The sequence below is a fragment of the Canis lupus genome, chromosome 18, assembly GCF_048164855.1.
Source record: "Canis lupus baileyi chromosome 18, mCanLup2.hap1, whole genome shotgun sequence".
In the NCBI taxonomy this organism is placed as follows: domain Eukaryota; kingdom Metazoa; phylum Chordata; class Mammalia; order Carnivora; family Canidae; genus Canis; species Canis lupus.
In genome coordinates, this window is record NC_132855.1 from 54,578,721 (window position 1) to 54,603,637 (window position 24,917).

The window sequence follows — 24,917 nt, forward strand, 5'->3', positions numbered from 1 at the left end:
TGAGTAATGGGGCTTTCATCTGCTCAAAGTCGCAACTTTAAACTCCCGACTCCTTCCTCCCAGCCAAGTACATAGTAAATGTCAGTGCATGTTGACATCAGATAGAAGGGTGTAAACTAATGTGTCAGATCCTTAGGTAAAAAGATGACTGAGACATGACTTCTGTCTCCAAGAGCAGATTGTCTAGGAGTTAAATGTGTGTGTGTGTGTGTGTGTGTGAGAGAGAGAGAGAGAGAGAGAGAGATCTGCCTGTATATCTGTGACACTACAACTCTTGTGTCATAGGTTCTTTAAATTTTAATAGAGGGCTCTATGGCAGTGGAGGATTAACAGCTGGGGAAATAAAAAAATTTGAAAGAATTTAACAGTCTAACAGGATCTCAAAGGATGCAAAAGGGATCTGACAAGCAGAGGAAGATACACAAATAAAAGGAAAGTGGCCAGAAAGGCCGTGAGGTAATTGGAAATGAGAAGAGATATGCTAATGCATAGGTGCTGAGGAGAATTTTTGACGAACAAATTTGAAATACCTTGTATCACAAATGAAGACCACATATTTTCCAATAGGCCTTGGTTTGCTGAGGCAGTCAACAGATTGCAATGTTAGAAATAACTAAAGCCACCAATGGAAATTCAATGAAGAACAGGTTTGAGTTCAGAGAGTGAAGGAATTTAATAGAATATGTTGAAAACGGGTAACGGTAGTGGGTTGTCCCATATAGGAAAGAGTGTACCTGTTAAGACTAGAGATTTCAGTGCAATAGAGGGTTGGTCAAAGAATGATGGTGGCTAAATTAGGGTTTTCTGCAGGAGAAAGAGGGAAGAAAGAAGAAGTGGAAGTTAACACAGACCTAGAGTGGGTCAGTTGAAGTATTTAGAGAAAAAGAGGAGAGGCATGGGATTGTGGTAAGGACAAAGGTCATGATCAAATAAGAATGGAGAGGCAGGATAGACATTGGGTAATGCAAGATTATACGAATCCCAGTTTGGTTCTGATTAAGCAAGTAGGCTACAAGAGAATGAGCAAGAGGAGTGAAGAGACAATCAGGAACCAGGTTAGATCACAGCCCTGAGGCAAACTGGTTCAATTTTATGTACAGATAAGGATGTAACATATTTAATGTATAAGTCAGTGACACATAGAAACAGATTAAGGAAGCAAATAGTATTAGAATGTTTCTGAAACTTTTGTAACAAATTTTTAGTTAAATGGTTTCGCTGATACAAGGAGAAGTTACAGGGCAGCTAAGGTGAACTCAGGTAAAACCACTGGTAACAATCTATCGATGTTGCTAGAAAGGATGGCCAACACTGAGTGAGAAGTAAGAGGGAGTGAGGGAGCCCTTCTGTGGCAAGAGAGCAATACTGAATCCACTGCCATAACAATGAGGAGGGCTTCAGTGAATGAAGCCAGGCAAATAAGCAAAGGGAATAAGAGCAGAATGCCTGGGAGATGTACATTAACGTTCTCAGACATGAGGCTCCTAACCTTAAGAGGACTGACGGGAATGAGAGCAATGGAGGAGACCTGTGTGAAAACATGAAGTTAGAGGAAAGCCAGATGCTGGAAACAAAGTCAGGAGAGAGCCGTGGGAGTGCAGGACATGCAGCGTTGCAAATGGCAGAGTGAAAAATTCAGTGGGGAGTTGCCGGGTCTCAACCACCTGCGGGAAGACTGATTAAGATGGGGGCTGTGGTCAGTGGGGCTGAAATCAGAAAGGGGTAGAAGGGCTAACAGGAGCCATCCGTGCATGCCTGCCCTTAACTGAGAAGGGGCAGGCGCCCCACATACTGTGCAGGAAGCCCAGGAGGGGGGGTGCCACTCGAGCAGCCAGTGCCAGCAGAGGAGCAAACCCCACTGGGAGATAAGGCTGGATCCCCAGGAATGCTATACGTGGGAAGGGGGTGCCAAAAGAGGTTCTTCCCTAGGACAGATGCAGGGGAAGAGGAGGAAAGGTACAGGAAAAGCAGCATGCAGTTGGTCTGGGATGGAAAGGAGTCAGGAAAGAAGGATGAGTCAGCTGGAAGGATGGCCATGGGTTACGATGCAGTAGGAAGGGGAGACCAGAGCAGAGGACACAGGAATGGAGGGCCCACGATACAGAGCAGATGAGGGAGGAGGGAGGCCTAGAACAGGACCTCTTGTCAGAGCTTGAAACAGGCCACTGGTCACATTTTGGGCATTAATGGAAGCATAAAGTGTGAGGAGCAGGGGTAGAGTAGGAGGCGGGAGTGGACGGGCTCTCAGAGCGCCCATCTGGAGGGAAGCTTGAATCTAAAGGCCTTCGGTGATAGGGAAGCCACTGCTGGGGACTTTTGAGATCCGGGGCTTGACTTAGCACAGGGCACAGAGGGGGTCTGTGGGGGAAGAGCCTACTGCCCTATAAAGGCTGAGAAGTGTTGGCACCCACTCCTCTCCTCACCTCCCCTTGGGGTGGGCAAGTGAAAGGAGAGCTGGGTGAACTGTCACAGTTCACTTTGGGGGCCCGGGCCATGCTCTTAAAGGTGGTTGCCATTGGAAGCAACCTGCCATGTGAGGATTTAGAGTGACAGACACTTCCTGGGCGGACCTGTGTGAGAACAGTGCGCGGGAAGGGGGGTGGTGGGCAGAAGCTAGCTGCCGAGGAGGAAGGGCATTTAGATGTGGGGCAGAATGGAAGACGTGAGGAGGAAGGGTCAAAGGGCCAGGACAAGGGCGCTGGGAGCTACACTAGATTACAACCAAAGGAGAGGGGCTGTGGAAAGCAAGTGGCTGAATAAGAAGTGGTGTCAGAAGGGAGTGCAATCTGGGATTCATGTGAAGCAACAGTGTGACCAACAGTGTAAAGTTAAAGAGTCTAAGCTGGATGGAGGTCAGCCAAGGCCAGTGGCAGGAGTCTCGAGAAGGTTGAGATTGAGCCGAGGGTGCAGGTGCATGTGGAAGAGCATGGACAGATAAGGAAGACAAACGAGACAGCTGAATCCATAAGAAACAATACCAAGATGGGAGCTGACAAAACAGGCAGCCCTGTAGGTAGCAGAGGTGCCCATGCAGGGGAAAGAGTGGGAGAGCCTGCAGGAGACGCGGTGGCGTCTGACGAGCAGCAGGTTTGGGTGTGAAGGATGTGGTACCATGCTTGTAGCAAAGATGATGATTACCTGAGAAAGGAGAGAGATGGAGACTATGTCCCTAGAGTGCTGTGGGGAGAGCTGTGGGGAGCGGCAGGGCCAGAAAGGGTGAGGAATAGAGTTGCCCGGAGCTGGAAATCCCGTAAGATCGCATAATGGTTGTTTGGTCAAATGATGTGTCTTAAAGCCAAACTGAAATGTCGTGTGGTAGGTAAGACGATAGGACAGGGCCTGAAGAGAAATGGGACGTTCTAGCGAGGAGTACGGGAAGGACAAGGATGGAGGCGCCCTGGTAGGAACCAAGGGCAGCACGTGGACCCAGGGTCACTGTGTGGGTGGCGTGTCTGCAGCAGGGATGACGAGTATCAGGAGATGCGTGGCTAGTGATCGTGGTGGGAACCCAACTGGAATAGAACTTCATTTGTCACTTGTATGTATGGGTGGAATTAAGATGTGGCGGGGCAAACAACTGAAGGGAGATGCAAATAACTGTCATATGAGTGCCGCGTTAAGGTTGCCCTAGAATTCACTGTGAGGTGGAGATGTTTTGCTAGTGGGGAGCTGTTGAGGAGACCACATCTGCTGAGTGAAGTGGAGATGGTAGCTAAAGGGGGGGGGAGAAGGAGGCTCGAGAAAAGGTGGCATATTTCTTTAGGGCAGGATGGGTAATGAGATGGGAACCGGGGAGCACCATCACAACTGCCCCCAGATTAAAAGGTCACTTGAAGCATGGCAAGTACTGACTGGAGGGAGAAGGCCCCGCACTTTGAAGTGTGGGGGGAAGAGGGGTTCTTAAAGCCAAGAGGAGCATTGTTCAGAGAACAACTCTCAGTAGCTGGCATGGTAAGAAGGAAAAACACACACAGCACAAAGACCACCAGAATGGGGGATCCTGTCGGCTCCGAGGATGGGCCTCAATGGCCGAATGTGGTGGACCTAAGGCCACACTGCAGGGACTCGTGTGTATACCGGAGAGAAAGAAAGGCCCGCAAAGCCATGGAAGTCAGAAGTAGACTCGCTCCTGGTGCCTTGGTGGGAGATTTTTAAAGGACGCCTTCCAAGGAGATGTTTAGAGCAGTGCTTCTTAACGCGTGCTCTTCAGCTCCCCTGAGCTGCTGAGTCTGTTGTGTCTTACCAAGCTGCAGTCTGTGAATAACTGCCTTAGATGAAGGCAGCTGAAGAGCCATTCTGATGAGAAGTTTTTGGTAGCAGCCTGTCACTAGTGCCAGCTAATAGAGAAGCAACTAGGGAGACCTGTAAGAAAGTTCAGAAGGTGTGGAACTTTCAAGAAAACCTGGCCAGGGGAGGTCACTGAAGGGGGCTGGAGTGAGGGAGGATGGGGTGTAGAGATCAGAGGCTTCTAGAGTAGGTTTATGTTAACTCTCAGACCAGGACCACTGAAGAGGAAGGGAGGAAGTGTGGTTATAAATAGAAGTGAGGGGAGCTGTTCAGGAGGTGAAGGGAATGGTAGAGAGAGGCCGCGGGGAATGGATGTGTAATCCAGTCCACAGTCTACACAGTGAGGGCTCAGTATGAGGTGAGTCTGAATCTATGAGGATGACATGTGCATACATAGTCTCTGAATGGAGGAGGGATGCTGAAGATAAGGTCTTTTTTATGAGATTAAAATAAAGAAAAAGGAATAAAATAGCAAAGTTAAAATTGCCCTCAGATGCAAAGAGATCTCTTATTATTAACATGGAAATAGTCACTGACACTAACTGGACATATATGGCACTGTACTCGGGCCAAATATCATGATGGAAAAAGGAAGAAGACTGGTCAGTTGCTCGCTAAGGGAAAGGCTTGGCTAAAAAGTAGACACTTGGCTTTGAGTGAGGGAGTGGGGACCCAAGGGAGGGAACTTCAAAAGGAATATGCACTCATCACCCTGAAAGGTTAAGATACACAGGGAAAGCTGGAAAGAATGTGTTAGAAGAGGATGTTAAAGACACACTCGAGAATTAAGGAAACACATTAAGATTTGCAGAAAGCGAGAGAAGCAACTGAGACTTGTATGAACAAAGAACAAAAGAGAGCAAAAGATGGAGGCTGGAAGCTAGATAAAGAGGGGTGTGTGGGTTAGGTAAGGGTGTGGAATGTGCAGGAGGAGAAATCAGCATGAAAGGGCATTAACGAGGGCTGAAGAGGGAACACAAGGAGATGGGAGTTGGACGTTTGTCAGACTTGTGTATGAACAGGGAGAGAGAGTGAGGTAAGAATGTGGCAAAGTAGGACCTGGAGTTCGAAGTTCTGCTGTCCAGGATGCTCTGCTAGAAAGATCCTGAAGTGACTTTCCATGGTCAATATAGCGAAGGGTCAAATGGGCTGAGAGGGATGGACATAGCAGGCAAACCAGTAGTAGGAATTCTGTGGAAATTTATGCTGAACTGAGAGGAAGAAGGGATGCATAAAGAATGTAGGGCCAAGATAGGGGAGATGGCAGTGGGTTGAGCAGTGAGCACCCAAATCTGTCTGTCCTGAAGAGACAGCTGAAGTCTGGAAGAATGATATGAAGTAAGGCGGTAGCTGGAAGATAAGGCAGCATGTTTCTCTAGGGTAAAATACAGTATGAGGAGGAAAGGGATGGAAGAACAAAGTAGAGATTCCTGTAGATGTTTACGAAGGGTGTGAAGAAGGGCAGATTCTGGAAAGGATGCTGGATTAGGCACCTACTTATAGACCAGGGTTATGACGGAATAAGGGGGAGAGGGTTTGTGAGCCAAGAAAGGACAACTGGATGAATTAGAGACTTAGTAAATGGAGTTTACTAAGAAATGCAGCCTGGGTTTAAGGGGGTTTTATTAAGATGAATTCTCCTAAAAAGGTGTTGCTGGCAACCTTAAAATACATCAGGATTGACCAGTTAGGGAGCGTGGGTGAGTGGTTTGTCTGTAGACAAGATTATGTGTATTTTTTGGGGCGTGGTTAGAAATGATGAGGGAACTAAAGCTCAGGTACCGTGCCCACTGTTAAGGTCTACTGCAGGGTGAGGATATAGGTGATGTGGTGTGCGGGGTGCTGTGCTGTGGTATAGTGCAGTAGCGATGTGATAGCTGAGGTCAGTAGTTAAGATATGGTAGAGTGCTAAAGAAAAAAGGGGTTTTAATTAAGTAATGGGAGCATGCACAAATTCAAGCAATTTCTCAGTAGTCTGAATGGCAAAAAGGCAAGCAAGATGTGAATCAAAGAAACCCAGAACAGAGAAATCAGTCAGGTCTTATGAGAGGTCTAGTTGCTTAAAATGTTTGGTGTTAAGGTTGCAATGAATGGTGTATATAATGAGAAGTAGAGGCCTGCGTATGGATAGGAGTCAGAAAGGTAGACTAGCTCCTGAAGTCTTGATGGGAAAAAAAATTTTTTTTTTAAATTTTATTTATTTATTCATGAGAGACATAGAGAGAGCGAGGCAGAGACACAGGTAGAGGGAGAAGCAGGCTCCATGCAGGGAGCCTGACGTGGGACTCGATCCCAGGTCTCCAGGATCACACCCTGGGCTGTGCAGGAGGCACTAAACCACTGCGCCACCCGGGCTACCCAATGGGAAAAATTTTTAAAGGAATTTTTATATATACACACACACGTGTGTATAGATATGTGTGTGTGGTGTGTACGTATATATATTTTAAGGCCTCAAATATAGCGTTCTATGTTATTTAAGGAGACATAAATATTTATTACAGTTATAAAAACAGAAGTCTCATATTATGTAGTGAGGGAGAGGTAAATGATTCTGAAGTGAGGCAGAGGAAATCTCAATGATCTGTGCAATATTTTATTTCTTTAAAAAAACTCAGTCAAATACAGCATCGTTAGGATCTAATGAAGTGGGCAGTAAGTGTATGGATTTGGGAGGGATGGAACAATTTTCATTAAAAGACTTGGCAGATACAAATAGAGGGGAAAATCATGGTGAATCTTGATGCAAAGCCCTCGATGGCAACCTGTTTGGCCAACAGGAGAGCAGGGTGGGAGGGTATCTGAAGAGGGATTGATCTGTATTTGGAGAGAAGTGGGTGGGTGTCTTTAAGGGCATATATCTCAAGATAAAAATAATGTATCCCTCACTCTGATTTCAGATGGAAGCTGAAAATGTGATAGATGTTAATAATCTCTGATGGAGCAAATAATCTAAGGATATCAGGAAGAAGTTGTTGAAATATGATGCTAAAGTTTGCTCAGGAATTAAAGTATCACAGTAGAACTGGCTGGAAGTGAGAGAAACTATTGAGACATGTATTTAAAAAGAAACAGTAGGGGGAAATAGGAGAGAAGCAGTGAGGCTGAAATCTAAATAAGAAGGGGGAGAGTGAGATCTAGGCTTGGTGCAGAGCATGCAGTCTTGCAAAATGGTAGACAGGGAAGGAAGGGCGTTAAAGGCCAGGATGAGGATACTGAGAGACAATCAGAAATGGAAGTTCAGTGAAGAGTTGTATGTTAAGCCAGGGACCAGTCAATCAGCTGAGGAAGGAGGTTCTTATTCTAAATAAGAATTGGAATATGATGTGTTGCTGCCCAGAAAGCTTTGTTGGAAAAAGATTGAAGGCAATCGGTGTAGTCAATAGAATGAGAAGCCAGAGGGATTAAATAGGACGGATTTAAAATCGGCCAGAGCAGGGATCTTAGGAAAGTCCAGACTGAATGGAAGGTGGAAACAGACTCAGCAACAGAGTGTAGGAAATAAGGACAATCCAAGAAGGTTGACTCGTAAGTGCGGAATATTGAAACCGCACCTATCTAGAGTAGGTGATTAGGTTCACTGGAATGATCCAGCTGAAAGAAGAAAGAATGATGGAGGAAATGTAGGGAGTTTTGCAGCAGCAGGAGAAAGGGAAAATGGAGAAAAGGAACAGAAAAGCAATGTTCAAGTTGCCTGCAGATGATTGCTGTTATTTGAATCATCTTACCTATGGGAGAAATGGTTGTTACTCCATATGTGGGCCAAAGGTCATGATAGAATGCAGAGAAAAAGAGGATGGCAAATGAGTACAGGGGCATGGTAGGATTTAAGAGAGCACCTGAGTAAAAGGCATGGTAACAAGACACAACAGATATGAATGAAACAGAGCAGCTGTCACATCTCAGAACGGTGTCTGGAACGGGAGAGGATCCAGGGCCTGAAGAAGAATAGGAGCTGGATAGGTTGGCTCTTGAAGTCTTAGTGGGAAACTTATGACTGAGTGACTGCTTCCTAGGAAAGGTTAGAAGGAGATAGACTGAAATAAACCCTGATAAGCCATTGTTGGAAACCTTAAAAACTGACTTTTTAGAAGGTGTGGATTGAATCCTTTTTCTGTAGAATCAGATGAATGCTTGTGGGTTGAGGAGTGGTTGGGGCTCATGACGAATGCTTAAGAGCTGGGAGGGCAGATACTCAAAGAAATTATTGGAGACCCGCCTGTAGGTATGATGTTAAATTTGCCAAGAAATTAAGGAATCATGTAAGGACTGGCTGGAAGTGAGAGAAGCAACTGAAAAGACTTATGTAAAATAAGAGGAAAGAGGAAGGGAGAGAGAATATGCTGGTTGGAGGGGAGGTATGAATTAGACTAGGTTTGGGATATGCAGGATTCAAAATGGCAAATCCTACAGAGACCAGAATGAGGGACACAGGTATCACCAGCCAACTACACACATTACCTAACTACATGTTACCATGACAAGTTTTTATCTCTATATCCCCATGTGCTTGGGAAACCACAGTGAGTCAGCATGCTTGTGTGCACACAAGGCTATAGGATGGTGTGTGTTTGCTGTGGTTGAAGCTTTTCTGTCGATAGCTTGCTTCCTATGCTCAAGGGTTTTCAATGTGTTGTGCATTGTTTCCATCACTCTCCGTACAACATGCGTGGAAAAACTCAAGCCATTCGCCAATCGGTAAGTAAACGTTTCTGAAAAGTTTCTTACTTATATATTTCACTTAAAAAAATATACATGACTTTGTTATTTATCTTGAAAGCCTTTCATGATTTCTTGCAGCCTAAAAGTAGAATGCACTTAGTCTTTTACCTTAGCATGGGATCACTGTGTACTACACACAAACACGTGCACTGATGAATGAATTATATGTTAATTATGTAGTTGTCCTTTAAAATGGCTTATGTTATAAGAAATACTTGAAAGTTTTTGTGATATTTTTGTGATGGTTGAGAAATGTTGGATTTTTTAAAAGGGAGATATTAAGGGCTTCTTCAAATTTAAGGTATTGCAACATAAGGATTTACTAACAAAAATTGTTATTCAGCATAGTTTAAACCAAGGGTAATGAAAATTGCTTGACTTACATAGCAGTTGAGTCAGGAAGAGAACTGTGTGGTGAGGCAGTTCTCAAGAGAGAGAGGAGAAAGAAGACATCAGAGGGACAGTATCCAGGAAAATATGTTTGCATAAAAAAGTGTGCCTGATAAAGAGAAAGGTTAGAGATAGGTTCAGTGAAGTGGGTCTAGCAGGATGCAAGTAATAAATAGAAGCGAAAGCAGCTCAGCAAAATCTCTAGGAAAGAAGAACTATGGAAACAGATTGAGCAATGGCTGTAGAATAAAAAGAGGAAGCAAACAGGGAGTTCTTAGTAAGTGTATGAGAATGGTACTCAGTATATGGATGGTCAATAAAAGCTAAAATGGCGGGGGGAGGGGGACACAAGATAATAGGTAGAAGAGCAAAATGTACCTTCAGATGGGGAAGGTCATGTGCAGAAGGACATATTGAAGCAAGGTTTGGCATTGTAGCTGTAGCTCCCAGAACGAGGAAGAATATATATCCTGGAAACTAAGTCAAAAGAGCACTGTATGGATTAGCCCACATTTCAGAGTAACTAGAGGAAACGTAAGGTAATACATCTTCCAATAAGGAGACCCAGAAACAAGAGGGCAGAAGGAGTAGGGCATACAACAGGAGATGGATACAGGATGGAAGACTGGCTGAAGGTGTTGAAGAATAGGAAGGCAGGATGGAAATAAGTCAGAAGGCACTGTATGCATTAGAGTGAGTGTTTCCAAAAGTCAGAGGGAAAAGGTAGATTGAGTTGTACATTTAATCCAGTTCCAAACAAAGGTGGGAAAGAAGTTTAAAAATGGGTAAAGAGGCAGGACCAGTGGACATGGGGAAAAGGCTGTCATGGATGGTGCTGAAAATTTCACAACCACAACTACAAAGGGCATCAAACTTCATGAGAAGGATGTTCCTGGGCCAACTGTGGGTGGAGCTGGGCGGGGGTTGGGGTGAGAAGACGGGGGTTGAAGCAATGGCATGGGCTGTGCAGAAACAGGTGTACAGGAGTAGAGGAGTCTCATATTTGCTTTTTCTCAGGGACAAAACTGTGCTCGGTAATAACAGAAATAAAAGAGGAACAATAGAGGAAACTACATGGCTTACTACTATATAGAGACACCCCGGGAAAATGGGAGTACATTAAAACTGATACATCGTAGGGAAAACAGTACAGAGTGACTAAATTAAGGTGGCTGGACAGAGGATCTTGCAAAATGTGTCATAGTACGTAAATTAAAGAGATATGAAGGGCAAATGAAAGAAGAGAACGTACTGAATGGGAACAAGAGGGAAATCTGGCTAAGAAGGAAGTTAGAGTGTATTTACCTTTCTATAGATGAGTTCAAGGGAGGCTCCAGTTTTCAACAAGATCTAGAAGAGAAAGAAATGAAGAGTCCAGCAGAGAGTGGATAGAGCAACAAGGGAAGAGCGAAAGAGGTTAGAGCACCTCCTGTAAAATACTAACTATGGAGAAGAATGAGAGCTGCAGTGAGGAGATTTCCAAAGTTCTATCAGAGAAAGGAAACAGTAAGCACTTTAAAAACAAGAAATATTAAACACTGGAATGAATGAGGCATGGAATAGGATATTAAGTAAAAAGAAACAAAAGTCACACTCAAAGATAATGGTTCTTGATGACAATGGAGGACAGACTCAGGAAATAAAAAGTATAACTGTAAAGTAGCCTGGGGTGTGGGGCACGTCAGGTGTCAAAGATTAAACATAGAAGGAATGCCGTGGATCTCAGAGCAGAGATCCAGGCCAGTGTCAGCAGCCGGGGCAGTGCTGGGCTTTGAGGAAGAAGGGCCGGCAGCAAGTGATGGAAGTAGAAGGCCAGAGGCACACGGGGGAGCGTGCAGCCCACTTCCACGGCAGTGATCCTTCCCGAGGATGGGGGGGGTGGTTTCCACCCGAGGGGGGCTGTGGGCATGGCCCCCAAGGCAGGCCTATCAGAACATCTGAGGGGGAGCAGTGCTCTGCTCAGTCCAAGAACAAACCCAAAAACACACCCGGACGATGTTGCTGGTAGGCGGTCTTGGGGGTCATGGGTCCTCGGGTGAGAATCACTGGGTGGCAGGGGCCGAGCAGAGGGCGGGCAGACAGGCAAAGGGTGAGCAGTGAGCCCCTGAGCCGGGGTGGGGACGGGATGGGCACGGGGTGGGCACCAGGGTCAGGCTCTCAGATGTGGGGGAGGAGGACCCGGGCCCAGACAGACAGCGAGCAAGTGGATGTAGCCAAGAAGGCCTCTGGTGGGATGTGGGGGGCGGGGGGCTGGGAGTCCCCGTCAGGGCGGGCAGAGGGGGCAGGCGCCTGCTGAGAGGCACCAGCAGGGAGACTCGGGGGCACTGTCAGAGGGAGTGCACCCAAGGGGTCTGCGTGGACACGTGCCAGGTTCTGGGGGGGGCATCTGTGGGGCCCCGGGGGACGGGAGCGCAGCGGGGTGCAGGGGGATGGGAGCGTGGGCCGGAGCTTGTGGGCTCAGGGGGCACGTGTGAGGCAGAGGCCCCTGAGCCAGGCTGAGCAGCGGGTGAGGGATGGAGGAGGGGGCGAGGCACGACCTCCGAGTCCAGCGGGGCGGCTCACAGAGCAGCTGAAGGAGCCACAGGGGCTCGAGTGTCAGGACGGGTGCTTTGCCCCGAATGCAACAGAGAAGCCAAGCGGGTGGGGCCCGGGCTGCAGCGGGCAGAGGACGTGGATGGGACAGGGGGTCCCAGGGGAGCACAGTGAGGAAGGGCAGGGGTGGTGCTCGCAGGGGGGCCAGGAGGCCTGTTGACAGGATTGGGGTTGCCTGTGTGAGGGTGGCAGAGAGCCCCGGGGAGGGCGCGGACGTGGAGGGACCAGGGGCTGTGCGCCCCGAGTGGGGACCAGCCCTGAGGAAGCTCATGCAGGACAAAACGCAGAGCCAGTGAGGCACGTGGGAGACAAGGAGGAGGCCAGCAGAGGAGGAGATTGGAGAGGTGGTGGCCCATTTACAATGCTGGTGACAACCCTGTCACTCCAGGGATGGTGACAAGAGGAAAGGTCAGAGAAAAGCCCAGAGAGTGACCTCCTCCAAGATGGCAGAGGGTTTAGCGGTGATTTGAGCCACCGATGGATCCAGCACAGCACAGTGGGGCGAAGAAGCTGTCATGGAGCAGGAGGGCAGGCCCGGTAGGGAGCAGGTGTCAAGGGAAAGAGCTGCAACTCCTCCATATGACAGGTGCAAGGCAGCTGGTCAGGGGAGTGGACAGGAAGCAACAGGGACAGACCTGGACAGACTGCAGGGGAGAAGGGGAGGACCTGATGCAACACAGGGGCTCATGATGGGTGGAGGGCATGCCGCTAAACAGTGGAAGGTGTCATGAAAAGCTCTTAATAGAGAGACACTGACAGATTTCCAGGGGGCAGGAAGGCCAGAAGGGTGGCATAAACGGTATCGAGATGGGGTGGTAGGAGTGGAGCAGGGTAAAGACCTCCTACCCTGGGCATCTGAAGACCTAGGACTCTCTAGGATCGGATGGGGAAAGGGGCACTCGAGGCAGAATGGGGGCCTCAGCTGGTGATCTCAGGGGTACAGCTTGGGCTCTGAGGGAGGGAGTCCAGCGTGCGGCTAGTGAGTACACTTAGGAATGGTGGGGGAGCGTGTGGGGACCGGGGCTGGTGACATTTCTGAGGATCACTGAATCCATGCCTCAGTGATTCCAGGGCTGAAAGAATGGAGTCTGGCATGTAGCAGTGAGAGTCCATTAAAGAAGGGGGATGACAGTCAAAACCCTCGGTGTGTCAATGGTTGCACCTGAAAAGAGAATGTGGACATCAGGCAGTGGGGACTCGGGGCTCCTGGCTGAGAGGCTTGGTTAGGTGGACGACTGACCGAGGGGGCCAGGGAGAGTGGGGAGAAGGGTGAGAGGAGGAGGGAGAGGAGGCGGGCAGCAGAGGAGCCAGGGAGAGTGGGGAGGAGGGAGAGGAGGCAGGCAGCAGAGGGGCCAGGGAGAGTGGGGAGGAGACAGGAGGGTCCTAAAGCCTGTGTGTGGTGTTGTGTAGACGGGAACAAGAGGGGAGGAGGGCGAAGCAGGGCTCTGGACAGTCTCCCTGGAGAGCAGACAGACAGTGGTGACACGAAGGGGTGCATCAGGGGACCTGGGGCAGGAGTGGAAGCAGGGTACAGAGTGAGGGAAGGAGGACCAGCTGGAACTCCAGGACTGGGGTGAGGCCCTTGGGCAAGGGCTTGATTGAAAGGGAAGAGAGAGGAGGAAGGTGTGATGGGGTGAGGATAGGGAAGAGCGCACTGAAGGAAAGAGGGTGGCCAGAGCCAGTGGAGGAACCAGACAGGACGAGATGAGTGACAGCAGGTGGCTACAAAGAGAACATGGCCTGCTGAGGGGATGGAAAGGGCGTGAGCTGAGAGCAGGTGCCAGGAGGGAGGGGGCACATCCCGATGGCCAGCTGCTTGGGATGTGCTGATGCGGCCACATGATAGGCGTTGGGGAGCCTTGGCAGCCACGGGCCCCAGAGAACAGGCAGGACGTGTACCTGGGCCAAGGAAGGGAAGGGAAGTAATGGGATGTGTGGGGAAGCTCTTGGGAAGGAAGGTGAGTGGGGCCTTGTGGCAGCTGAACAGGTCGCATCCCTGAGACACGCAGGTGGTGGGGGGCACTGGGGAGGACTAAGAGTGGAGTGTGCTGGAAGGGATGGACGCCCACAGAGGTACCCAGAAGAGGGAGGTGGCAGGGAGGGAGCCTGCGCATCTCAGACCTGTCTACAGGAAGGAATTCCGGAGTGTGGGTCCGGACAGAGGCAGGGAAGGAGCGGCAGGAGGGGGCAGCGGTGGGTATGCAGCAGGGCTGTTCCTGCGGCCCGGAATGCGGTGGCAAGAATAGAATTATTGGCCAGGCTCTTGAATACGGATCCGGTGAGGAAGGGGTGGGGGTTGGGGTGGGGTAGGGTGGCCTGGCTTAGACTCATTAGGACAGGAGAGCAGGGTTGGCAGGGACAGGGATAGCAGGGGGGGAGAGACGGGGACAGAGCCATGAGCCAGGCACTGAGAAAACCATCTTCTAAACAGCCTGTGAACTGACTTTAGGTCCAGTCTGAGGGGAGATGATCACAGGTGAGCAGTCCGCAGAAAAGATCAGCGAATCCACCCAGAGGGGACAAGGGACAGTAGCTGCAGGAAAGGTGGAAGGGAAGGTGGGCTTGGCAGGAGTCACCGGGGGACGTGAGGGCCACAGGAGCAGGGCTCTGCAGGGGACAGTGTCATGGGTCTGAAATCAGAAGGAGTGACGTAGGGAGGGAGACAGTGACAAGCACGAATACCAGTAACAGGCCAGAGATACTATCACAGTGCCTTGTGTCATCACCGGGGGGGGGGCGGGGAGGATTTGGGGGGGTATGGAGTGGGGTCGGGGGGGGGCGGGTGTGAAGAAAACGATGTGCTAGTGCACGTGGGGTTTGGGACACATTGGTGTCGGAGTGACAGGGAAAGAATGTGGTGGTTCCAAGAGGACAGAGCCGGGTCAACGTCAGAGTAGGGGACATGGGGAAACTGGAAGAACAGTGTCAGTGATGCTGCTGGAGGCCGGAGGCGCACGGGGGAGCGTGCGGCCCAGGGGTCGGGGTGGGCTCCCACGGCAGTGATCCTTCCCGAGGATGGGGGGGGGTGGTTTCCACCCGAGGGGGGCTGTGGGCATGGCCCCCAAGGCAGGCCTATCAGAACATCTGAGGGGGAGCAGTGCTCTGCTCAGTCCAAGAACAAACCCAAAAACACACCCGGACGATGTTGCTGGTAGGCGGTCTTGGGGGTCATGGGTCCTCGGGTGAGAATCACTGGGTGGCAGGGACCGAGCAGAGGGCGGGCAGACAGGCAAAGGGTGAGCAGTGAGCCCCTGAGCCGGGGTGGGGACGGGATGGGCACGGGGTGGGCACCAGGGTCAGGCTCTCAGATGTGGGGGAGGAGGACCCGGGCCCAGACAGACAGCGAGCAAGTGGATGTAGCCAAGAAGGCCTCTGGTGGGATGTGGGGGGCGGGGGGCTGGGAGTCCCCATCAGGGCGGGCAGAGGGGGCAGGCGCCTGCTGAGAGGCACCAGCAGGGAGACTCGGGGGCACTGTCAGAGGGAGTGCACCCAAGGGGTCTGCGTGGACACGTGCCAGGTTCTGGGGGGGGCATCCGTGGGGCCCCGGGGTCGGGAGCGCAGCGGGGTGCAGGGGGATGGGAGCGTGGGCCGGAGCTTGCGGGCTCAGGGGGCACGTGTGAGGCAGAGGCCCCTGAGCCAGGCTGAGCAGCGGGTGAGGGATGGAGGAGGGGGCGAGGCACGACCTCCGAGTCCAGCGGGGCGGCTCACAGAGCAGCTGAAGGAGCCACAGGGGCTCGAGTGTCAGGACGGGTGCTTTGCCCCGAATGCAACAGAGAAGCCAAGCGGGTGGGGCCCGGGCTGCAGCGGGCAGAGGACGTGGATGGGACAGGGGGTCCCAGGGGAGCACAGTGAGGAAGGGCAGGGGTGGTGCTCGCAGGGGGGCCAGGAGGCCTGTTGACAGGATCGGGGTCGCCTGTGCGAAGGTGGCAGAGAGCCCCGGGGAGGGTGCAGACGTGGAGGGACCAGGAACTTGACCCCCAAAATAGGCCCGAGTGTGATGATGCTGATGCATGAGGAAAAGCACAGGCCAGAAATCACCTAGGAGTCTGAAGAAGGTGGGAGAGTGGAAGGGGGCCAGAGGGAGAGGAGGAAGAGGTGGCTACCTGTCTAATCGCTAGAGGTATCATAGCAGGGTGAGTCTAGGTCATAGAGAAGCCTAGAAAAGTATCGACTTTCTCCCAAATGGCAGACCTGAGAAGGTAGAGTGCCTAGCGGTGAATGGGACAGTAGATGGATTCTGGACAGCACAGTGGTGAGGAAGAAGGTGGCCACAGAGGGAGGAGGGCTCAGAATGCCATAGGTTTAGTCCAAGAGGATGACGTAGGCAGCACGGGGCACAGAGGGGGAGCAAGGGGCGGGACGCTCAGGTCTGGGGACCCTGGCTACAGAGGCTTCATCCGCTGGACAACACAGGTGACAAGGCTTCCCAGGATGGAGAGCAAGAGGATGGGCTCAGATCAGCTGATGGCCAAGAGGGATGGAGGACAAAGGGGGATCTGGACAGGTCAGTGGGGGGCACAGGGCCAGGGGAATGCACGGGGGTGCAACGGGGGGCCTGCACAGAAAGAATGGAAGCAGGGGCGGTGAGGGAAGGAGGACGAGTTCAATGTGCAGGCCTGCTGCTCCCGTGGGCAAGGGCTTAACTGAAAGGAGGAGAGGAAGGAGGAACGTGAGGTGGGTGAGGCTGGGGAATAGGGAGCCTCCGGGGAGGGGGCAGTGTCCAGAGCCGCAGGAAGGACCAGATGAGGGACAGCAGGTGGCCACACAGAGAACATGGCCTGTGCAGGGGATGGAAAGAGTGTGAGCTGAGAGCAGGTCCTGGGCGGGAGCACATCCCAATGGCGAAGGGATGACCCCATGGACTACAGGACAGGCTCTGGGGAGCCGTGAGGTGCGTGGGTCCCGGAGAAGAGGCAGGGTGCCGTCCCTGGGCTGAGAGGAAAGGGAAGTCGCGCAGCCCGTGGAAAGGTGGCAGGGAGGAGTGTCCAGAGGGTCCCCGGTGCAGGGTGACGGGAGGTGGGCAGCGTGAGGGGGGGCACCCAGGGGCGGAAGGAGAGGGCAGCATGGTGGAGGGAGCCAGGCGGGACACCAAGAGGGGAGCAGGGAAGAGGGAGGTGACCGAGAATGCCTTCTGGCCCCCAGAGGGAAGTTCAGAGAGGTGGGCCAGCGAGTGGCAGCCCGAGCCAAGGTGTGGGCAAGGAGGGAGGACACAGAGGTGGTCGCAGGGCTGCTCCTGCGGCCCTGAATGTGGTGGCAGGCGTAGAACTTTTCAGCCAGGCTCTTTACCACGGATCCGGAGGGGTTGGGGTGGGAGTGATGGGGTTGGGGCTGGGGTCAGGGATGGGGTTAGGGTTAGGATGGGGTTGGGGCTGGGGTCGGGATTAATGGGCATGGGGGTGGGGGGCTGGGGAATATGAATTTTGCTCTAGGCACTGAGAAAAACATTCTTTAACTGAGCTTGTGGACTGATACATGTACGATGCGGGTGGTGACAACTGCAGGCTGGGGAGAGCGTGGGGGAAGACCAGTGAATCCAGACCAACTGGACACAGGCGAGTATCTCAGGAAAGGTGGAAAGGAAGTGCTTGGGCAGGAGTCCCAGAGGTCCATGAGGCCCACAAGGGCAAGGCTTTGTAGGGGACAGGTCTGCAATGAGGAACGGTATCTTAGAGGAAGGAATGATGGCAATCACTGAAAAGGAGCAGGTTTTTGCACTGATAGGGTCATGATGCCTGAGAGGAAATGCTGGAGGCAGGGAGGGAGTTGGTGTGTACGTGAAGAGAACAATGCTCTAGTGCACCTGTGGGTGTGGAATACATCTGTGTCAGAGAGTAAATGTGGGAGGGAATATGTGGGTCCAGGAGGAGAGCTGGGCCAAGGCAGAGTGGGGGCAGTGCTGGGCTTTGAGGAAGAAGGGCTGGTGGCAAGTGATGGAAGTAGAAGGCCAGAGGTGCACGGGGGAGCGTGCGGCCCAGGGGTCGGGGTGGGCTTCCACAGCAGTGATCCTTCCCGAGGATGGGGGGGTGGTTTCCACCCGAGGGGGGCTGTGGGCATGGCCCCCAAGGCAGGCCTATCAGAACATCTGAGGGGGAGCAGTGCTCTGCTCAGTCCAAGAACAAACCCAAAAACACACCCGGACGATGTTGCTGGTAGGCGGTCTTGGGGGTCATGGGTCCTCGGGTGAGAATCACTGGGTGGCAGGGGCCGAGCAGAGGGCGGGCAGACAGGCAAAGGGTGAGCAGTGAGCCCCTGAGCCGGGGTGGGGACGGGATGGGCACGGGGTGGGCACCAGGGTCAGGCTCTCAGACGTGGGGGAGGAGGACCCGGGCCCAGACAGACAGCGAGCAAGTGGATGTAGCCAAGAAGGCCTCTGGTGGGATGTGGGGGGTGGGGGGCTGGGAGTCCCCATCAGGGCAGGCAGAGGGGGCAGGCGCCTGCTGAGAGGCACCAGCAGGGAGACTCGGGGGCAGTGTCAGAGGGAGTGCACCCAAGGGGTCTGCGTGGACACGTGCCAGGTTCTGGGGGGGGGGCATCCGTGGGGCCCCGGGGGACGAGAGGGCAGCGGGGTGCACGGGGATGGGAGCGTGGGCCGGAGCGTGCGGGCTCAGGGGGCACGTGTGAGGCAGAGGCCCCTGAGCCAGGCTGAGCAGCGGGTGAGGGATGGAGGAGGGGGCGAGGCACGACCTCCGAGTCCAGTGGGGCGGCTCACAGAGGAACTCAATGTTTCATCACTTAAAGTGGACATTTTCTTTCTTTTGTATGCTGTCAAGGCACAAAATAGGTGAGACATTAAGTCTGGGCTTAGGAGGTTGAGGTCAGGTGCGAGTCTCCATGAGATGGTCTAATGGGCAAGTTTAGTGAGTAAGGGCAGGAGAGGCTTGGGAAAGAGTCCAAAGAGGCACTGGACATAACGAATCCAGAGCTTCTCCCCTAATGAGACTGGTGTGTGTAGCAGCCGACGCAGGTGACAGGGCATAGGATGCATCCATCGGGCTAGCCAGGGCCGCGGGCCGCGTGGGAGGAAGCCAGGGCAGGATAAGTGGCCTGGTGAGCATGTTGGAGAGAGCCTTGTCACTGCGGGGCATGGGGAGATGTGAAATGTGGGCACGTGGCCCAGAGAACAAGGACCGCTTCCCAGTGACAGATCTGAAGAGGTAGCTTGCTTAGGAATGAGCTGGGACAGCAGATGGATTCAGTGCAGCAAGTTGGGGGTGAAGAGGCGGGGAATGGGGCCAACATGAGGGCAGGTCAGAGGGGAGCAGGTTTGTCAAGGAACAGACCACTGAATCCATCCCAGGATGGCGGGCATTGCAGGAGGACAGGGAGTTGTACATGTGGCAGAGGGGGTCTCAAAGACAGTGGGAGAACAGGCAGAGGATAGGCCCAGAAGGTTCATCCCATAGCCCGCTTGGAGAGGAGACAGGGACTCGCTGAGTCGCTCTGGGAAGGCGGTCTGCGATCGTGCACTGGGTTCGGCGAATAGACAGGAGGAGAAAGATACAGGTGACACAGGAGAGGGAAGTGTACTTCAAATATGCGAGGGAGTCAGTGGGTAAAGGGGGCACCTAGCAGAAGGGGAAGGCATCCCAAAAAGCTGCGAGTCTCACAGGGCAGGAGGAGTGGCGTGTGTGGTATGGAGAGCCAGGAGCCAGCAGGGGAAGGAGCCCTAAGGAGAGGAGTAAAACAGAGGAAACCAGGCAGTCTTACACAGAGAGACTCTGTGCAGAGACCACTGCAGGTGACCTTGGGGTCTCGGGACGGGCACGTGGATGGGGTCTCGAGTGCGAGTAGCAGATTCGCAGCAGACGTGGTGAAGGAGTGCATAGAAATCAAGCAAAGGTGACATTTCCCAACAGTGACCCAGTTTACGCTTCCGCTACTGCCAGGGGCTGGCAGAGGAGGGGGTCTGGTGTGCAAAGAGCCTCTGCCCAGAGAAACAGAGTAGAAGATGTTTGAAACCAGGAATGTCATAGGTCTAGTGTAAGAAGGCAGTGTGCACAGCAACAGGAGAGAGGAGGGTGAGATGCCAGGGGTTTGGGGGGCAGTGGGCTCTTGTTCACAGTGTTTGACCAGGTGGACGGCAGAAGGGGCCAGGCAGATGGGATGGGGCACGGGGGGAAGAGGTGGGTCTTAAACCCTGCATTTGGGTGTTCTGTGAAGGATGTGGTCAAGAGGTAAAGAAGGCAGAGCAGGAATGTGGTACTGGACAATGGGCAGTGGGAGACATGGGTGACGGGACAGGGTGGGTCTGCAGGCCTGGTGTGAAGTCCCATGAGCAAGGGTTTGACTGAAAGGGAAGACAGAGAAGGAAGGTGAGATGGGGGTGAGGCTAGTGAACAGGAGCCTCACGGGAGGGCAGGCCAGGGCCAGTGGAGGGACCAGACAAGGGACAGCAGGTGGTTGCAGAGAGAACATGGCCTGTGAGGGGATGGAAAGAGTGTGAGCTGAGCGAGGGTCATAGAAGGAGGACATCCCCTATGATGAAGGGATGACTTAGTATAATTAAATGACAAGCATTCGGGAGCCTTGGGGTGAGATGCCCAGGCTCTACGGAAGAGGCAGGGTGCTTTCCATGTGCCGAGGAGGGAAAGGGAAGCAATGAAGCCCGTGAGGAAAGGCTGCAGGAAGGAATGTTTAAAAGGGGTCTTGATGCAGTGTGATGGGTGGGCCACCTCCTGGAGACAGACCAGGTGAAGGGAGGCACCCAAGGAACCAAGGAGAGGGGACCACGGTAGAAGGAAGACAGGGTGGATGCCAGCACAGGGAGTGAGGAGGAGGAGGGGAGGGGGACAGAGGATGCATCCTGGCAGATCTCACAGGAGCCTACCAGAGGAAGAGCAGATCTTGGTGGCAGCCTGTACGGTCAGAAGCATGGGGAAAGATCAGGGAAAAGGGGTGGTGACTAGCAGTGGCTGCTTGTACATCCTTGAGTGTTGTGACAAGGATCAAACTTTTCGGCCAGGCTCTTTACTACGGATCCGGTGGGGATGGGGATGGGGTGGGAGGCGGGGATGGGGATGGGATGGGAGTTGGGGATGGGGTGGGAGGCAGGGAAGGGGTGGGAGGCAGGGAAGGGGTTGGGTTGGGTGTGTGGGTTTTACTGGGGGGGGGGCTGGGTTTTACTGGGTTGGTCTGGAGGGGAGGATTGGGATTACTGGGCTAGGGGTGGGGGGCGGATATTGGGAGGGGTACACGTGCCAAGCTCTAGGTACTGAGAAATCCATCTTCAACTGAGCTTGTAGACCGATTACACATCTAGTGTTGAAGGTGACGACCACAGCTGAGAAGCTGGGAAAGACCGCTGACTTCACCCAGAGAGGACGGAGAAGAGCAGGTAGGAGGTCTGGTTAGCGGGTAACTCAGGAGGCATGAGGACCATAGGGCCAGGGCTATATAGGGTGAGAGTGTCACAGGTCTGAAAGGAGCAGGAGTAGGTGAAGGGACAATGGCAAATGCTAGAAAGACCAGCCTGGACCAAAGATATTTTCAAAACACTTGAGATCGTAAATGGTGGAGGAACAAGAAGAGTGTGGCAGGAGCTGTGAGAACAATGCTTGTGATACACACGGGCACTGGGGCATGTCACACGTCAACCAGTAAATATAGAAGGGAATATAACACGGTGGTTCCAAGAAGACTACTGACAGGCTACTAAGTGGGGACAGTGCTGGGATTTGAGGGAGAAGATTCCATGGCAAACAATGGAAGCCTACAGGTGCACAAGAAGAGACTTCAGCTCTGGAAGTCAGGACTTCCATAGTGGTGACACTTTCCTAGGTTGGGTGGTGGTGGTTTTCACCCGAGGGGGGCTGTGGGCACGGCCTCCAAGGCAGGCCTATTAGAACATCTGAGAGGGAGCAGTGCTCTGCTCAGTCCAAGAACAAACCCAAAAACACACCCGGACGATGTTGCTGGTAGGCGGTCTTGGGGGTCATGGGTCCTTGGGTGAGAATCACTGGGTGGCAGGGGCTGAGCAGAGGGCGGGCAGACAGGCAAAGGGTGAGCAGTGAGCCCCTGAGCTGGGGTGGGGACGGGGTGGGCACCAGGGTCAGGCTCTCAGACGTGGGGGAGGAGGACCCGGGCCCAGACAGACAGCGAGCAAGTGGATGTAGCCAAGAAGGCCTCTGGTGGGATGTGGGGGGCGGGGGGCTGGGAGTCCCCATCAGGGCAGGCAGAGGGGGCAGGCGCCTACTGAGAGGCACCAGCAGGGAGACTCAGGGGCACTGTCAGAGGGAGTGCACCCAAGGGGTCTGCGTGGACACGTGCCAGGTTCTGGGGGTGGGGGGGCATCCGCAGGGCCCCAGGGGACAGGAGCGTAGCGGGGTGCACGGGGATGGGAGCGTGGGCCGGAGCGTGCGGGCTCAAGGGGCACGTGTGAGGCAGAGGCCCATGAGCCAGGCTGAGCAGCGGGTGAGGGATGGAGGAGGGGGCGAGGCATGACCTCCGAGTCCAGCGGGGCAGCTCACAGAGCAGCTGAAGGAGTGACAGGGCCTCGGGTGTCAGGACGGGTGCTTTGCCCCAATGCAGCAGAGAAGCCAAGCGGGTGGGGCCCAGGCTACAGCGGGCGGAGGATGTTGATGGGACAGGGGGTCCCAGGCGAGCACAGTGAGGGAGGGCAGGTGAGGAATCCTGGTAGCCAGGGCATGTGAAGCTTGTTCAGAGGATACTGGGATGTACTTCAAGAGAAATGAAGGTCAAAGAGCCAAAGGAGGGAGGTGTGGGCAATCTAGGAACTTGCCTACCTTGATGGACCAAGGACATGAAGAAGCCTGTGCAGAAGAAAGAATACAGTGCAGGTCAGGCAAGTAAGAACTCAAAACAGGTTGGAGGAGGCAGGAGGAGGATGAGGTGGTAGAGGTAGTGGCCTCTAGGTTAGTGAAGGGCATAGGAGATGATGAAAGGTCAGAGAGAAGTCCAGATAAGCAACCACTGTCTTCAAAATGGTGTACCCAAAAGGGCTGGTTGCTTAGGGGTGAATTGGGATATCAGATGGATTGAGTGCAGCCTATTAGGGATGAAAAAGAATAGGAGGCAGGTTAGGGAGGGAGCATATGTCAAGGAAAAGACTGTTAAGTCTTTTCCATGAGTGGCAGGTAGTAGAGGAAGTAGGACAAGATATTGAAGATGACCGAGAGTGTCTCTCGAAGACAAGAGTGGGCCAAGCAAGGTTCAGTACCAGCCCAGTGTTGATACACACAGTAGTTGTGGACATTCATGAGAAAGCAATTTTGCGGATATGAGTTGGGTCAGAAGAGCCAATGGGAAGAGAAAGGGACAGCACAGAAGAGCAGAGAGAAGGAACCTCACCAATGTACAAGGTACTCAGGGTTGGTAGAAGGGGCACCGTGGATGGGGAAGGCAGCCTGGAGAGCTCCCAATCCGGGGATGTCACAGATCTCAGGGGGCTAGAGGGCTGGCATGTGCTGCACTGAGGCCAGATGGTAGAAGCAGAGCTGAATCAAGCCACCCCAGACTGGGTGTTTGAAGCCTTCGGCAGAGGTGGGGAAAGAGCCAAAATGGGGTAAAACAGGAGACATGGCATTTTTGCACATTATGACAGACCCTGCACAGAAAGCATGGCAGGTAATCTCAGGGACTTTGGAAGGGATTCACCTGAATAAAATGTTTTGTGAGTAGCAAATATGCTTAGAAATGGCAGAGTAGTAGGTGGGAACCAAGGCGGAGGTGAGATTTCACACCAGTTACTGAATCCTTGCTTCTGACAATCCTGTGAGGCTGGCAAGGGTGGAGGTCTAGCATGATGCACAGAGACTCCACGTCGGGAACTGGGAAGAACAGGGAACTCAAAACCAGTGGGTATCCTAGGTCTAGTCCAAGACGATAATGTAGGCAGCAGAGGTACACAGAGGGAGACGGTAAGGGTCTGGATAGTGGGGACCTAGGGAGCTTTTGTTCAGGAGCTGTGATTGAGTGGACAACAGAAGGGTTGAGGCAGAATGGGATGGAGAGGGAGAGGAGGGCCTTAAACCCTGCATGTGTGTATTGTGAGGAACACGGCCAAGAGGGAAGTAGGCAGAGGGAGGTCCAGCCCACGTCAAAGTAAAGAGAGAGTACAAGGGCAGGGGGCTGGGACACATCAGGGGACCTGATGGAGAAGAAATGGAAGCAGTGAGCGCAAGGGGAGGAAGAGCAGAAGGAAGTGGCAGGCCTGGTGTGAAGTCCTGTGGACAAGGGCTTGACTGAAAGAGGAGGAAGGAAGGGAGATGGGGTGACGCTAGGGAAAGAGAGTGGCCAGAGCCAGTGGAAGGACAGGATGAGAGACAACAGATGGTTTCGGGAGAGGATGTGGCCTGTCAAGATGATGGAAAGAGTGTGAGCTGTGAGAGCAGGTCATGGAGGAGCACTCCCCGATGAAGAAGGGATGATCCGGTGCAACTACATGACCGGAATTAAGGATCTTGGAGATGAGATGCATGGGTCCTAGAGAAGAGGTGGGCTGAGAAGGAGAGGAAGAAAAGTGTCCCATGAGAAAAGGTGGCAAGAAGGACGTCAGAATGGGGTCTTGTTGCAATTAACTGGGAGTGTCCCTCCCAGAGACAGACAAGGTGAGGGGAGGCACTGAGGAGAGGATGAAGAGTAAAGTGTGGCAAATGGGAGGAAGGCTGGACACTAACGGAGGGACAGCGGAAGAAGAGAGGTGGCTTTTCCTGTGGCCTTGAATATTGTGGCAAGGGTAGAACTTTTTGGCGGGCTCTTTACTACTGATTCTGACAGTGTGGGAGGCAGGGGCAGGGTTCAGGCAGGTCTGGGTGTGGGTAGGTGTGATGAGGTTGGATGGGAGGGCAAAGTGGGCATTGGTGGCGGAGGGGGAGGGAGGGGACAGGAGCCAACCTCCAGGCACTGTGAAACCCATGTCATCTGATGGAGCAGTGGGCTGATGTCACGTGCTGTGTTGTGGGTGATGA

General features: G+C 52.9%; 2 protein-coding genes across 3 annotated transcripts in view; one reads left to right on the forward strand and one right to left on the reverse strand.

Moving 5' to 3' along the window:
- The window catches only part of MEST (mesoderm specific transcript), a 36,177-nt gene extending 21,902 nt beyond the window's left edge, over nucleotides 1–14,275 (forward strand). Inside the window, exon 12 of the mRNA XM_072784594.1 lies at nucleotides 10,715–14,275. Coding sequence (XP_072640695.1) covers nucleotides 10,715–10,718 — 4 coding nt within the window. The 3' untranslated portion in view covers nucleotides 10,719–14,275. The remainder of the gene's footprint in view (nucleotides 1–10,714) is intronic.
- The window catches only part of COPG2 (COPI coat complex subunit gamma 2), a 114,950-nt gene that overhangs the window by 3,281 nt on the left and 86,752 nt on the right, over nucleotides 1–24,917 (reverse strand). The gene's annotated exons all lie outside the window — the stretch shown is intronic.